The 15,775-nt window shown below is 34.9% G+C and overlaps 1 protein-coding gene across 6 annotated transcripts in view; it reads left to right on the forward strand.

The window, feature by feature from the left end:
* MTFR1 (mitochondrial fission regulator 1) overlaps window positions 1-15,775 on the forward strand; it is a 65,428-nt gene that overhangs the window by 29,897 nt on the left and 19,756 nt on the right. For 5 of the 6 annotated variants that reach the window (XM_025477845.3, XM_025477848.3, XM_025477847.3 and 2 more), the window contains exons 3-4: window positions 3,366-3,464; window positions 14,941-15,056. In XM_025477845.3, coding sequence (XP_025333630.3) covers window positions 3,366-3,464; window positions 14,941-15,056 — 215 coding nt within the window. Of the gene's footprint in view, window positions 1-1,479; window positions 1,601-3,365; window positions 3,465-14,940; window positions 15,057-15,775 lie in introns of those variants that run through there. The other variant, XM_025477849.3, reaches the window with a different exon arrangement.

Below are 15,775 nucleotides of genomic sequence, written 5' to 3' on the forward strand. Positions count from 1 at the left end.
GCTACCTGCTCTCCTCAACATACACTTTGAATTTTCTCCTGGCTCCCTTGGAGTTAAGGATTTGTAATTTGTTGTGTCTAGATTCCTTGAACTTTTGATTAATGGTATGGACTTTCTTCTAGAAAGATATCATATATACAAAGAATTTTGCATGTAATTTCAGGGGTATGTGGACCCCAGAATAAGGACCCTTGTATTAATATGAATTAGCTTATCTTGAGAAAAATACATGTATTTAGAATTAAATTTGTACTTTTTCCTGCTAAATGGTACCTCAGAAATAGTAATTTAGATTAAACTGATCTATAACAGAATAATTACCACATGAAATTTGAGGACAGTCATCATGATGAGACAGATGATAGCTTCAGATTTCAGGCTCACACTTCAACACTTCTACAATAGCATTTCACAATGTTAAAAAAGAACAAATTGCTTTCTGTTGTCATCCTCCTCCTTGCTGTCATCACTTTCAAACACTGTTGCTAAATGTTATGGACTGTCATTACTAGACACACACATGCAAACACATGCACAGATTCATTATTAGATTATTTGTCAGTAGTCATTATAAGGCAAAGCAGAGTTTTTCTGTTCAATAATAATAGTTATTTTCTAGTGGAATTGAGTTATTTCTTAATAAAATCCAGTTGTCTAGCAGTGACCGTTTTTTCCCTTCCCTCTCTCTAACATTTGAAAAAATATTAATGACAGTTTATCTTTAGAGGAAGTCTTCCCTTCTCCTGTATACTGACAAGACAACAGTTCAGCCACCAGTTAGGATAGGAGATACTTGGGCCTTACAGTCTCCCAGTGCACAGATGGTGACTTTTCAGTACCATCTGTTCATTATTTCTTCACAGACATTTACAATTTCTCCTCCATGAGGGTTGAATAGGAAAGATGAAGTAGGTCCTAATTTTAGAGTTCCTGGAAGTTAGCTGCTCTTTACCTTCACTTTTTCCTATAGTCAAGTAAAGGTTAGGATTCCTTCTTTCTAAATACTCCAGTCATTAGCTTACATAGACCCTTCTTCATATTTTTTTGGTGGTAAGTGCTGTGCAGTTCACGAGTGACAGAGAAACATTGTTAGTCTGCTGTATATACTTGAAAAAAATAACATAAAGCAATCTGTTTTTACTTCTTTTAACTCTGTAGAAGAAGCCTAAATAGTCTACTTAGTACTTAAAAGTAAAAGCTGAATTTTGGCCACCTTCGCTTATAAAAGTCACCTGGTATTCTTTCCTTCTGATGTAAGCAGATGGGAAGATAATAGTTGAAACTTAGCCTTGAGGCACGCGTAGCAAGGAATGCCAAAAGTTGGCAGAAACATTAGTTCCTGACCTTGGCAAATCCTTTCCAAATTTTTCCTGTTCTCTTCATCTCCAGTTAAGATCTTTGCATACTGGAGGGATGGGAGATTCACTTCAGACTCTAATTGTCACATTGTGATGCATAAGTAGTGTTCTACTACACCTACATCATAGAGTTTTGGCTTGTGACTAAATACAAGATTCAAGGGGAGAATGATTGAGTGATATAAGTGCCATTGCCCTGTGGATTTCTTTTTAAAAGATTAAGATCTATGAACATGTATAAGGTAGAGTTTGCTTAAATATTGTCTGTTCTAGAATTACTTGCCCACATTCTTATTTTTTTTCTTGGCCTTTTATGTTGAATTTGTAAAAGTGTGATGCTTCCCATTTTTGTCTAGTCAAATGTTTTTCTTCTCTCAGTCCTCATGTGTTAACATTATTTGTGTGATAATCCTCTGGATGATCATTGGTGTGAATGATTTGCATTCCTAAATTATAAGTAATTCTCTTCTAAGCTTCACAGTAGCTTTGCCTCTTTATATCCTTTGTTTAATATTCATATTTCAAAATCAGGGTCATCTTTCTAATGACCTATTTTCCACTTTGTACCATCTTTCTAATTTATATTTCCAAAGCAAGAGTTATGGTTTTTATTGGTTATAGTAGGCAGTGTAGGTTATAGTACTTCCTGGAACTGTCCCAGGTAATAGACAATGAAATTTTGAATATATTAATGGTGAAGTATATAAAAGTTGAGGCATATACTGGATATATATGTGTGTGTGTGTGTGTGTGTGTGTGTGTGTGTGTGTGTGTATAAAATCCTCACTTTGAGTCCTACTGTTATCTCTAATTGATTTTGGTTGCTAAAATCTAAGAAGTCCTATATATTGCTTCTATGCTCATTTTACAAGTTGTGCATGCTTTTAGAATGGTTTAAATGTCTAATTTGGGTTATGTGTTGGATCCACTGCTGTTTAAAATAACATTTATTCCTTGGTCATACTGCATATGTTAGGGTAATTGCATTCTTTAAATTAGAGTGACCATGGAGTGACTTTAAAAAGGGGTCAGTGTCTATTGCTCAGAATACATGCCAGCTGATTTAGTTTTACTTACTTAGTTTTAGGATAAAGCTGAATGTAAAATTTAATGAATTAAGTATAATGGTCATATCATTCTCACTCTTTTCTTTTTAAATTGCTTTTAATAGCATACCACCTTTCTTTGCCTCTCTGTCCAGGCTTTCAAGTGTAGCACTCAAAACAGATGGATAGTTTTTCTCTTTAAGGAAAATACTTGGGGAGAAGTTTCAAGGTACTTTATAATGATTTAACATTCTACATGTGTGTTTTTTTGTTTGCTTTTTGCTTTTGTGTAAAGCGTAGCATAATGTCCTGCGTGTATTATTATTTCATCTGAGAAATTCTCTAATTGAGGTCACCACAAGCCCATTTGGTACCTTTTGTAATTTAGGAAAAGTTAACTTAAACCTGGGACAGGGCCTCATAAGAAGATGCAGTACAACTGAATTTTGACCTGCACTTACACTTGAACAGACATTGTTGTGTAGTAAACAAAGTGAAGCCTCCTGAATGGTACAAATTCAGATTCTGAACTTTGTACTGATTTGGATTTGTTCTTGAAAAGTCCATTATAATAAATGTAGTTTACAGTTCTAAGAAATTTGTGTGTATATAAAGTTCTGAAACTAAAAATACAGTAGAGGAGGTATAAATAGTGTTTCCTTTGCAGAATAGTATGAAAATGCAGTTTTTTAATACAAATGTATTATTTTACAATTACTAGTTATTTTTCTGTATTTTTATATGCCTTACATTAAACCTTAATGTGTTAATCATAACTAGCTATATGTACTCTTAAACTTCTAATTGAGAAATATTAGTCATTTCCATAACATGTAGAGCATTCTGATTCTATAATTAATGTGTCAACATGTTATACAATTAATTGTCCAGTGCTTTGTAGTAACAAACTACAAACTTTCATAACCCTTGTAATTAAACTTGTTTTTTTCTATTTCCTCAGGTACTTTGGTCTGGGAAGCCATATGGTTCATCTCGAAGTATCGTAAGGAAAATTGGTACTAATTTATCTCTGATCCAGTGTCCAAGAGTTCAGTTTCAGGTACTGCATTTTGTATATTTGGAATTTCATATTAATATATGTGCATTAGAAATGTAAATAGGCAAGAGAGCTTTTAAAAGCATTTTTGAACATTTCTATTAATGGTACTGTCAATAAAAGACAATAAAACCACAGTAAAGTCTTTTCTAACTTTACTTCCTCTGTGAAGTGATTATTCAAGCTTTTTAAAGCTCTTTAAGACATTTATCCTTCTTAAGAATACATACACAAAGATTCAGAAGCATATAATAAGCCAAGCAGTTGTTAATTCCCAGGTGACCTTGAACATGGCCTTAAGTTACTTTAGGAAGCTTTAGGTACCACCATTGTTTTCTTTAGTTATTATACCTTCTTTAGCAGACAGACAGCCGTTCTGTTTCCTTAGTTTATTTTTAGATATTTCTGTGGATGCCTTGTAAGTTACTTTCTCCATCCTTGATTTAAAGCTTAGCATTAATTGTAAGCACCATTGCCTTGGTAAAAACAGTCTCAAGACAAAGAAGTAACTGTGGCTCTCTGAATGAGATGATAGTGAAACCCTGAATTGGGAATACTTTTAAATGTGCAGGTCTTAGAATTCTGTTATAGCACCAAATTGGGAGCAACTATACTCTTTGGAGATAAACTGTTATTTTCTTGATTTGGGCTTTGTTCCTTATTGTTGTAATAGTGCTAGACATGTTCTTATTTTTCAGTAATTCTCGATAACAATAATAGTGCAGAATCAGTTCAACATTTAAGAATGTAAAGTTCAGTAGATATCAGTACCAATTCTAAATAGATTAGCATGTGTGAAATATGGAAAGTATATTTAACTCCTAATTCAATAGGTCAGACGTGCCCCTGCAAGCTTATTTGATATTATGTCTTACTCATAAATCAGCACTCCTGGTAGATGCAAAGAATCTATTCCTTAAGTAAGTGGTAGAAATTCACATTTGTTCAGGTTGATTAACAGGGTTGTTCATTATTGTGCTCATAATCTGCTTGCAAATTGGCAAAACCTTTGTGCATCAATCTAGAAAGTGACAGATTGGAACTTTCCAAGAAGTAAATTTTTTTTATCAAACCATAGGCTTTAAAAAAATAATGAAAATGAAATCTGTGGTGGTAACTCTCAAGCACAGTTTCTAAGAATTCGGTTCAATTAGATACAAATTGCTGATTGCTTCATTTAGCAACTTCCTTCAAATAACTGCTGTGTTAACTAAGGCTTGTTAACTTTTTTCTGGTTGCTCAGTTCCATTAAAATTTTCTTTTCATCTATTTATGTATCTACTTAACCTAGTTGCAGGAGAATTTGGCATAGCATTTGTGTTCATGTAGCTAGACATGTAGAAGGACATGAAGATAATTTAGCATTTTTTAGTAACAACCCAAATCTGCGTTGGTAGTCAGTGGGGTGAAATACTAGAGCCAAGTATATTTTCTTAGATTCTTTTTCTCTGTGTTATTAGTCACTTAAAAAGTATAAGCAGAATTAAGAATACTAGATTTAGTATAGGAGCTGCATTTGAATAAAGATGGATAAACATAGGAGAGAGGTAAGGTAAGAGAAAGATTCATGATCTACTTGAGAACGTAGTGGAAGATAGAATACATTTGTTTACAGAGAGATTTTTGTTTCCAGGTGATTTTATAGCATATTGAGTCTTTCCAAATTCAAGATAAGTATTAAAGTGAATGTTTTATCTGCTAACTATAGACATTTTAAATGTGCGCATATTCCTTTGTATCTTCTATTATTTTTTAACTAATCTGTCAGAAAAGAAAAAATGTGGAATTTTTAAAAACCTGCAATTTAGAGTAGTAAAGTTGAAAATGCATTTTTTGCTATTTTCCTGGCTCATTTAGGGATTTGATTGATATGGAATGTATTTGGACTATCTAGAAATCCAACATGAGTAAATTCTGTAGAAAGTCTGGAACTGGGGAACCACAATTGGACCCAGAGAAAGTAGATACCATATTTGTAGGGCCATATTCAGGAGACAAAAAATCAAAATGGCTTAAACTTGAATAGGGCATTCATGGGTCAGGAGTTAGGTAGCTAAAACCAAGTCCCTCCAGTGTTCTGGGTAATTTCAATCTTAGGATTTATCTGAAACTTAGCATTTTATGTTCTTTACTTCTTGTATTTCTGTTGGCTTTCACTTCCATTTCTTTTCTACTGCTCATACTCACAGGCAACACCTCAACTCTGTCACCCTCAATTCAATTTTACCTTTGAAATCTTAAGCTTCATTATGGTTCCTTCAAAATCACGCCATCTTTTCACTGTCATCAGCTGACCCTTATAGCTGTAGACAAGTAATGATAGGCAAGATGGGCTGATTACTTATTGTTGTGAAGGTTAGACAAAATAATCCATATTAAAGCCCTGAGTATAACTGGTACATAATTAGTGCACAATAGAAGTGTGGTGCATTTCTAGAAGAAGTGGTGGTGATTTTGTTGTTATTATTGCCACCTTACAGTTGATAGCAAATTAACTTTCTTGCTATTACTTGCTAGGGAAGTAATTCAACTCCCTGGTTTTACAAATTGGATTTATAGAGTCACAAGCCAGAGTACAGATCAACATATATATTTACACCATCATCCAGTTAATGGACTCAATGAATATTGCACTAGGGATAAAATAATGCAATAAGTGTAAAAAAAAGAAAACAAACCATATAAAAGCACTCAGTGTGGTTCTTTGCTACGTTATTTGAAGAAGACTTACCTATAACCCCATAGCTTTTTCCCAGACTTCATTTTGTGAGTGCTAGAAAGGAGTTGGCTACTTTATACTCCAAACAGGATCTCTAGACCCTTCATATTTACTTTTTTAAATTGTTTTTAAAAAAATTTAATTCCAGTATATAGATATTTTTAAAGACTTTATTTACTTATTTATGAAAGACATAGAGACAGGCAGAGGGAGAAGCAGGCTCCATGGAGGAGTCCGACGTGGGACTCGATCCCAGGACTCTGGCATCATGCCCTGAGCCAGAGGCAGATGCTCAACCACTGAGCCACCCAGGTGTTCCAATTCCAGTATAGTCGATATATATTGTTATATTAGTTTCAGGTATACAGTTTAGTGGTTCAACAATTCTGTACATTATTCAGTGCTCATCATAGTAATTATACTCTTTAATCCCCATCACTTACTTCACCCATGCCCCCTCCCATCTTCTGTCTGGTACCCATCAGTTCTCTATAGTTAAGAATCCTTTTTTTTTTTTTTTGGTTTGTCTCTTTTTTTTTCCCCTTTGTTTTGTTTACCTGATCCCACATGTGAGTGAAATCATATGGTATTTGTCTTTTCTCTGACTGACTTCACTTAGCATTGTACTTTCTAGCTCTGTCCATGTCTTTGCAAATGGCAAGATTTTATTTTATTTTTTTATGGCTAAGTAATATTCAATTATATATATATTGTATCTTTATCCATTCATCTTTGGCCAGTTGGGCTGCTTCATAATTGGGTTGCTTCTATAATTTGGCTCTCTTAATAATACTACTATAAACATTGGAGTGCATGTATGCCTTTGAATTACTGATGTGATTTTTGAGTAAATACTCAGTGTGATTTCTAGGTAGGGTACTTCTATTTTTAACTTTTTTTTTTTTAATACTTGATTTATTTGAGAGAGAGAGAGGAAACATAAGCAGGGGTAGCAGTAGAGGGAGAAGGAGAAACAGTCTCCCCTCTGAGCAGGGAGAGCAGTGCAGGGCTCAATCTGTGGACTCCATGATCCTGGCCTGAGCCAAAGGCAGATGCTTGACTGACTGAGCCACCCAGGTGCTCTATTTTTAACTTTTTGAAGAACCTCCATATTTTCCAGAGTGGCTGCACCAGTTTGCATTCTCACCAACAGTGCATGAGGGTTCCTTTTTTGCCACATCCTTACCAACACTTATTTCTTGTGTTTTGATTTTAGCCATTCTGACAGGTGTGAGGTGATATTGTAGTTTTGATTTGCATTTCCCTGATGATGAGTGATGTTGAACATCTTTGGGTGTGTCTGTTGGCTATCTGGGTATCTTCTTTGGAGAAATATCTGTCCATGTCTTCTGCCCACTTTTAATCGGATTATTTATTTTTTGGGTTTTGACTTGTATCAGTTCTTTATTTATTTTGGATACTAACCCTTATCAGATATATCCTTTGCAAATATTTTCTCCCATTCAGTAGGTTGCCTTTTAGTTTTGATTGTTTTCTTTGCTGTGTAGAATCTTTTTGGTGTAGTAAACTGTTCAGATTTACTTTAATTGAAGAAAAGTACACTTTCCTGGGCCCTTTTCACCCTTGAGTCACAATTAACATACTTCTGGCCATAAGCATTTTTTGTATTTGGATATTATAGTTTCCTTCGAGGTAGGAACCCAGATGAAGACAAAGTGAGAGTAGGTTCTTGATTTTCTCCTAGTACTTATTCCAGTTTCATGAAGCCAAAAGAAAATTCAGATCATGGAAGAACTTGGAAAAGCAGTGAGCCCTGGGAGATGGGGAGGAATGGTGTGCAGAGGTTTTAATTTGCTGTGGTTCTCAATCACTATATGCATATTTGAATCACTAGGGACTTTATTTTTTTTTAAAGGTTATATTTATTTATTCATGAGAGACACAGAGAGAGAGACAGAGACAGACACAGGAAGAGGGAGAAGCAGGCTCCATGCAGGGAGCCCAATACGGAACTCAATCCCGGGTCTCCAGGATCACATTCAGCCCTGGGCTGAATGTGGCGCTAATAAACCCCTGGGCCACCGGAGCTGCCATGAATCATAGGAACTTTAAAAAAAAATAGTAAATTCATGCTCAGGCCCCTTCTTTCCAGGTAGTTTTATATGCGCCACCTCCTTGCAAAACACAGAGCTTTTAAAAAATATATGTCCTTTCAGGTCTCACTAAATCTGATTTTCATACATTTGGTTTTTTTACCTCTTGAAGGAGGTTCTTATGCAGCTGAGGTTAAAGTTTTTCTTAAATTAGTAACAATTATCTACTGACTTATAAAAGTAATCACAAAAGCACTTTGGGGATGCATTTTTATAAATTTTAAATTGTATGAGTTAAAAACATGGTTTGTTCAATGCTTTTTGGGGTGATAGATATATAAACTATATATAAAAAACTTGAAAAAAAAATGATCTGAATCTTACCAGAAAAACTGGGGTGGGCCATTTGGCAGTGGGGTGTAGAAGTTTGACTTTCAGCTTTGTAACTGGCAGACCTCTGGGAATTTAATCTGGGCTACCTTTTTTTCCCTTTGGAAACCCTGCCCCAGCCTGTTTTCTTCGATTGCTAGGAGTTCTTAGAATTGGTGGTGGAGGGAAGGTTCTATAACCAAGTAATGAATGAAGTTCTTACTAAAGTTCATATACTATGATGAAATCTGGAAGTAAAATAGCTACTTGTCACAGCCCATCTTTATTTAGCAAATGAACTTGAAATCTGTACGTTCTTGTGGGGGCTTTTGATTAGTGATGGACCAAAAAAGATGTGATGTCCATCCTTATTGGAATATGATTCAGTGGGAGAGAGATTTAACAAGGAAATATTCTTTTTTTAAAAGATTTTATTTATTCATGAGAGAGAGAGGGAGGGAGGGAGGAAGCAGAGACACAGGCAGAAGGAGAAGCAGGAGCCTGACTTGGGACTTGATCCTGGTCTCCAGGATCAGGCCTTGGGCTGAAGACGGCGCGGCACTAAACCGCTGAGCCACCTGGGCTGCAAAATATTCTAATAAACATATAATTATGATTTATACTAAATGCAATAAAGGAGGGTGCTTGGGTGGCTCAGTTAAGTGTCTGCTTTTGGCTCAGGTTTTGGTCTCAGGGTCCTGTAGTCAAATCTGGTTTGATTCCTTTTAAGTATTTAGAAAAGTATCGTCTTCCTTTTATAAATAAACATGCCTAGGAAGAAAACTGCAATTTTTGTGACTTTTGTGGGAAAGTAAGAAGTCTTGAGGTCAAAATGTCATTTTCTTAATATACCTCACTTCCTACAAACTAGTAACTTCCTGTATTGTGGTAAGATTTTATAGACAAACCAGCTCAACAGGGAGTCAGCTTCTCCCTCTTTCATTCTGGCTACCTCTGTGTGCATGCCTGCATTCTCTGTCAAATAAATAAATAAAATCTTAAAATGTTGTGAAGAAAAAAGCAGTGTAGCCTGGGAGAAGATAATAATGGTGGTCTGGGAAGACCCATCTGGAGGAATGACAGGTAAAGATTACGAAGAGCCTGTCTGCTGATTTAGGGAGAAGGATAGAGTTGAGGGAAGAGAGAATATGTGCAGAGAGCTAGTTCTAAGGAAAGAGAGAAGTCCTTGTTTGAGGAACCTAAGACTTGTCAAGAACTAGCGTAGTGGGACTTTGTGTGGTATAGTGGTTTTTAGTTTCTGAGGCATCTGAAGGTAAGTACCTGAATTAATACTAAAAATAACTGTTAATGGGACGCCTGGATGGCTCCGTGATTGAGCCTCTGCCCTCGGCTCAGGTCCTTATCCTGGGATCGAGTCCCGCAGGGAGCTTGCTTCTGTCTCTGCCCCTCTGCCTCTGTTTCTGTGTCTCTCATGAACAAATAAGTAAAATCTTTTAAAAATAATACTGTTAAATTTAACAATTTTTTTAAGTTATTCTTTGATATTCTGGAATATGCTGGCGTGTGATATCAAACTCTGTGATGTTCATTTCTTGGTATTTTTAGCTCTAAAATGGCCATTAAGAAAAATGAAATTCAGATAACAATATTATGTTTTATAAATTTGGTAGTGTGGCACAATGATTTGAAGCCTAACTATAAATAATAATGAAAATTGTGATGTTTTATTCTTAGTAATTGGCAACTTACTTTCTTCCTCCTCCTCCCCCCCTCCCCCTCTTTGAGAGCATGTGGTCGGGGGAGGAGCAGGCTCTACACTCAGTGCAGAGCCCAAGAGATCATGACTTGAGCAGAAATCAAGAGTCAGGATGCTTAACCAAGTGAGCTCTCCAGGTGCCCTTCAGTAATTGACTTCTTAAAGAATAGCTTGTCCAATGGGGATCCTGTTACTTACTGTCTTGGGTTATTTTGAAAGATAAACACATTTCCCTCCCTTTGTCTCTCTGAGCCACCTGGGCTGCAGGTGGTTTCTTTTGTCCCTGTTTCTTTTGTCCCTGTTCCCTCCTTCTCTTTCTACCCTCTCCCATTCTAAGCATAATGAGTAGAAAGCTTTAGTAAATGCTCAGTTTTTATTTTATTGTTTGAGAGAGCATGAGGGAGGGGAGAGTGGGGAAGGGGCAGCAGCAACAGGGAGAGAGGGAGAATCTTAAACAGGATCCACACTTAGTATGGACCTTGATGCAGGGCTTGATCTCGACCCTGAGATCATGACCTGAGCCAAAAATCAAGAGTCAGAGGCTTAACCAACTGGGCTCCTAAATGCTCAATTGTTTTTTGTTTTGTTTTGTTTTTTTAAAGTGACCATACTACTCAGAAACAGTAGTGGCTGAGGCTTGGCTAGAATACTGAATTTAATGCACTTTACACAGGTATACTGCATGGCTTACTGTATGTCACTATATTAAGAGACAGAAATTTTGCTTTCAGTTTTTCTTTGGCAGGAATTGGTAGAAAAAGAATAATAAAATCTAAGTAAAAGCTAGAGATTATTTTGCCATGCTGCTTTTAAGAATACATGTTTTCCATTAGACTATAAACAAATAATGGTAAAATAGTCTATTTACTATAACACCCTTTTTGGCAAGAAACTGAGGGAATTCAGGTTCCTAATACAGTGTGTTTATTTTATGAAAAGTCACATTAGGACAAAGTTAGCTCTTCTAATATTTTATTCTAGGTATTGCAACTTTTATACAAGCTTTGTATTTTTCTTTCATGCATTTTATTAGATCAGTTAATTTTCTTGATACAGTTTTACATCGTCAGAATATTCAAAATTATCTAAAGTTACTAAAATTCCTGAAATATAATTGAATTTTGGATAACTTAAATTGTATTAGATGTTGAAATGAGCTTCTTAAAATCAGTAAAAATATAATGCTACTACTGAATTTTTTCTGCATGAAATGTTTTTCATACTTTTTGAAAGGAATTTGGATACTTACAAATCAATAAACACTAATTTTACTTTTAAATTTTATAATGGGGATCCCTGGGTGGCGCAGCGGTTTAGTGCCTGCCTTTGGGCCAGGGCACGATCCTGGAGACCCGGGATCGAATCCCACGTCGGGCTCCCAGTGCATGGAGCCTGCTTCTCCCTCTGCCTATGTCTCTGCCTCTCTCTCTCTCTCTATCATAAATAAATTTTTAAAAAATTAAAAAAAATTTTAAAATGCCCTTGACTTTGAAAAAAATTTTTTTCTATTACCTTCCTTGTATTTCTGTGTGTGTCTTCTCCCCTCTCCCCCCACCCCTAACAATAGCTATGGTAGGACAGGACCTTGCTAGAACTTTCAGTAAGTTGGCTTTGTCTTTTTCAAACTTCCCATAGGTCATCCATGCATGTCAGTAGTGGCATATAAATCGTACTTCCAACAATTCCATGCCATCAGCCCCCTTGCCTGCACTGATGTCACCTTAACTGGTATTTACTAAGTGAATTGTCTTTCCCATTCCATGCTTGTTACTCAGTGTACATTTCAGCAGCAACTGAAATGCTTTCTTAAAAAAAGATTAGTGTTACTATTTCTTTTCACTTTTATTTTGTCATTTGGATGAGTTTGGTTTCTTTCAGGGACTGTTAGCCTTTTTTTTTTTTTTTTTAATGGCATAAATCACTGCTATGTAGATATATTAAGATGACTTTGTTTTGTGGGGCAGGATGTCCATTAGGAATGATACAGATATGATCATTTCTGGAATTGATTCTTGGCAGGATCATTAACCCTTTCATCTCATTGAGCACATTATAGACATAGTATTATTTCAGCGACTTCATATAGTCCTTAGTAAGATTGTAAACTAAATCTATGGAAAATTTTTTTTTTTTTTAATTTATACAGAAAGCAGCATTTCATGTTTAAATATGGGAAGTACTACATATGTGAAATTGAGATACATTGTTTAATCTTTGTTATAAAATACTCTGAAAAGCTTGAGTTAACTTTTATATTTTTAAGTATTTAGAAAAGTATCATCTTTTATAAATAAACATGTCTAGGAAGAAAACTGCAATTTTTGTGACTTTTGTGGGAAAGTAAGAAGTCTTGAGGTCAAAATGTCATTTTCTTAATATACCTCACTTCCTACAAACTAGTAACTTCCTGTATTGTGGTAAGATTTTATAGACTAGTTCTAGAATAGTTACAATTAGATTGATCTTTCATTAACTCTAGCACCTTAGGGAGGTACCATTCAGGTTTTGCTTTTTTGATCTTTCATTTTACAAAATAGCCTATTAAACACTGTATCATCTAGAACCTTCCACCGAGCTTGGGGACCTTTTTGTGTAAGGATCTCCATGTAACCTACTTGTAATCTCCCTGTTACAGTGTTATGGGAATATTAATACATCATTTTGTTTTCAGTATTGGATAGGAATAATATTAAATTTTTCTGGTTCTAGTAAGTTATATTAATTTAAGTTGTATAAGATACCCATCGACTGAATGTGTGTTTATTGACTTATCTGGATAAATTTCTGAAATATAAGGGGGAGAAAGTAAAAATGTCTGATTTTTCTTTAATCATATCCCTTGACAGTGTACTTCTAAGGTGTTTACTTTTTTTTTCTTATAGCCACAGGTGTATTCCACTATGTGCTTTACATTTGTGTTTTGAAAGACTTTTCACCTTAATTCCATTATTAGTTTTTGTTTTTGTTTTTGCTCAAGATTAGATTCTTAAGTATATACCCTTTTAATACAGCTTGTTTTCCCTGTTGCCTGTACCCGTCTTCCCCAAAAGCCCTAGTTAAAGGCATTTTAAATATTTGATATTCTTAAGTACGTTATCAAAATGTCAGTTTTCTAATGCTACTTTTTTAAGTTGATAATGTTAGATAATTATGATATCAGAATGGGTGCACATACCAGCAGCCAGTATGTTCCGTTAGAATTTGTAATATTAAAGACATTTAAAATTTTTAACTGTTTCAGTATTAGTGGGTTTGCATGGTATATTTTACATTTGAGGAAAAAGCATTATTTTAAATGTAGCTTCCAAAAGCTTGATCTGACAGTAAGAGTATTAAGAAGGTTCAAACAAAGCTTGGGTTATAGCAGAAACTTTTTTTTTTTTTTTTTAAGATTTTATTTATTTATTTGAAAGAGAGTAAGAGCACACAAGCCAGGGGGAAGGGGCAGAAGAATAGGGAGAAGCAAACTCCCTGCTGAACAGGGAGACTTAGTGGGGTTCAGTTCTGGGACCCTGGGATCATGAGCCTACTTCTTCCTCTGTCCTCTCTCTCTCTGTGTCTCATGAATAAATAAATAACATATTTAAAAAATAATAAAAAGCTTACATTTTCCTTTTTTGTTTAAAGCTCACTGTTACTAATTTTTAGGAAGTATTAATCTGATAACTTCATTTTAAAATTATTCATTGGCCATCTGACTCTGAGGCATTACACTTATTTTTATTTTTACTTTTAAGATTTTATTTATTTCAGAGAGAGAGAGAACACAAACAGGAGGAGAGGAAGAGGGAGAGGGAGAAGCAGACTCGCCACTGAGCAGGGAGCCCATAGGATGCAGGGCTCTCCATCCCAAGACCTTGGGATCATGACCTGAACCAAAGGGAGATGCTTAACAGATTGACCCACCCCAGGAGCCCCAAGGCATTACACTTATAACAAAACTTAAATTTAATTCAATTAAATTATCTTTCTTATTTTTTAAAGTAAATTTTGGAACTTGCATGCTTTTTCTTTGTATTTCAGAATATTCTGTTTATGTGGATAAGGTCAGCTAGAGAATTCTGTTCTATTTTTGTTCTTTAATACAGTTAATACTTTTATTTAAAAATCATGATTTGAGGATTTTTAAAAAATGTATTTTAAGCATTTTTAAATTTTTTAACTTTTTTTTTTAGCATTTTAACAGCATATCTATATAATATCCATTTAAAAATATTCCCAGATTTAGCACAAATTGGTCATTTGCTTGTTCTTGTTACTATACTTTTTTAAATTAAATCTCTTCAAAAAGTTGAATTTTAATGCTTACGTTCCAAATATTTTCATAATGTTTTTTAGGATGAACAGAATTTTTTACTTGCTTATTTGTTGACTTGTTTTTAAAGCCAACAAACAAGGTCTCATTTGATCTGTAAAATAAAAATTGAATAAACTCAAGTTGTAATTCAGAGGTTGTCATACACTAGTAGGCAATAGTGTGACATAACTAATGGCCCCTTTTGTGGGGACCTTCAATATCCATGTGTTTGTAACACCAGAGCGGATGATTTTTCTATAGGTGATTTAAAGTTTTAGTCTAACATTTTGGTGCCAAAGAACTTTCCTATTTATAATTTACAGCTTACCAGTCCTACTACAGAGTGGAGCCCCAGCCATCCAGGAGAAGATGCGGTGGTGTCTTTTGCTGATGTTGGATGGGTAGCTAAAGAAGAAGGAGAATGTTCAACGAGACGAAGGTTAGTCTGGAAGGCTATCAGAAATGAGATGCAGTATTTATCATTTTAAAAGGTGATACATTTGCAGTATTTCCACTTAGCCTAATTTGATCTCTAGTAATTAAGCCAATTGTTTTTCTCAAGCGGTTTTATTTTCTGTTCATTTTAAAGACTTTACTAGTATTTATGAAGTTCCTAGAGACATTATAACTGTGTCTTAAGTCCTTATCATAGAATTGCCTGCCATTCAAAAGTTTAATATGAAACAAAAATCAACTGTCATAAAAATGTTGAGATAAGTAATAATAATGGTTTTATTGGAGCAGAGGAACCTGTGGGTCATATTAGGGAATTTGTATAATCACTGGAGAAGGCTTCCTAAAAGTTGTGTCAAGAAGAGTTTTGTTTCAAAGGACATGAAGTGTAAAAGTTAGAGTGATGCTTCCATTTATTTGAAAGAGCCTGAATAAATTATTGACTATGCTTCAGTCTATTAAATAGTCATGCAGCATATTCAACTCTTTCTTACTAGACCTCAAAGATACAGAGATAAAATAAGACACTGATTTCCAGGAATATTTCTTGTGCTGGAGGAGATTAAAAAGGAAATAAACAATGTTGATACTATAAAGTTAGTAAGTAAATACAGAAGGCCACTGTGGGATGAGAGAGGTTTGGCAAGACTTCTTGGAGGAAAGGATGCTAAAGATGAAGGACAACCTGCTTGAAGTAGGAGAGTT

Source organism: Canis lupus, chromosome 29 (assembly GCF_003254725.2).
Source record: "Canis lupus dingo isolate Sandy chromosome 29, ASM325472v2, whole genome shotgun sequence".
In the NCBI taxonomy this organism is placed as follows: Eukaryota; Metazoa; Chordata; class Mammalia; order Carnivora; family Canidae; genus Canis; species Canis lupus.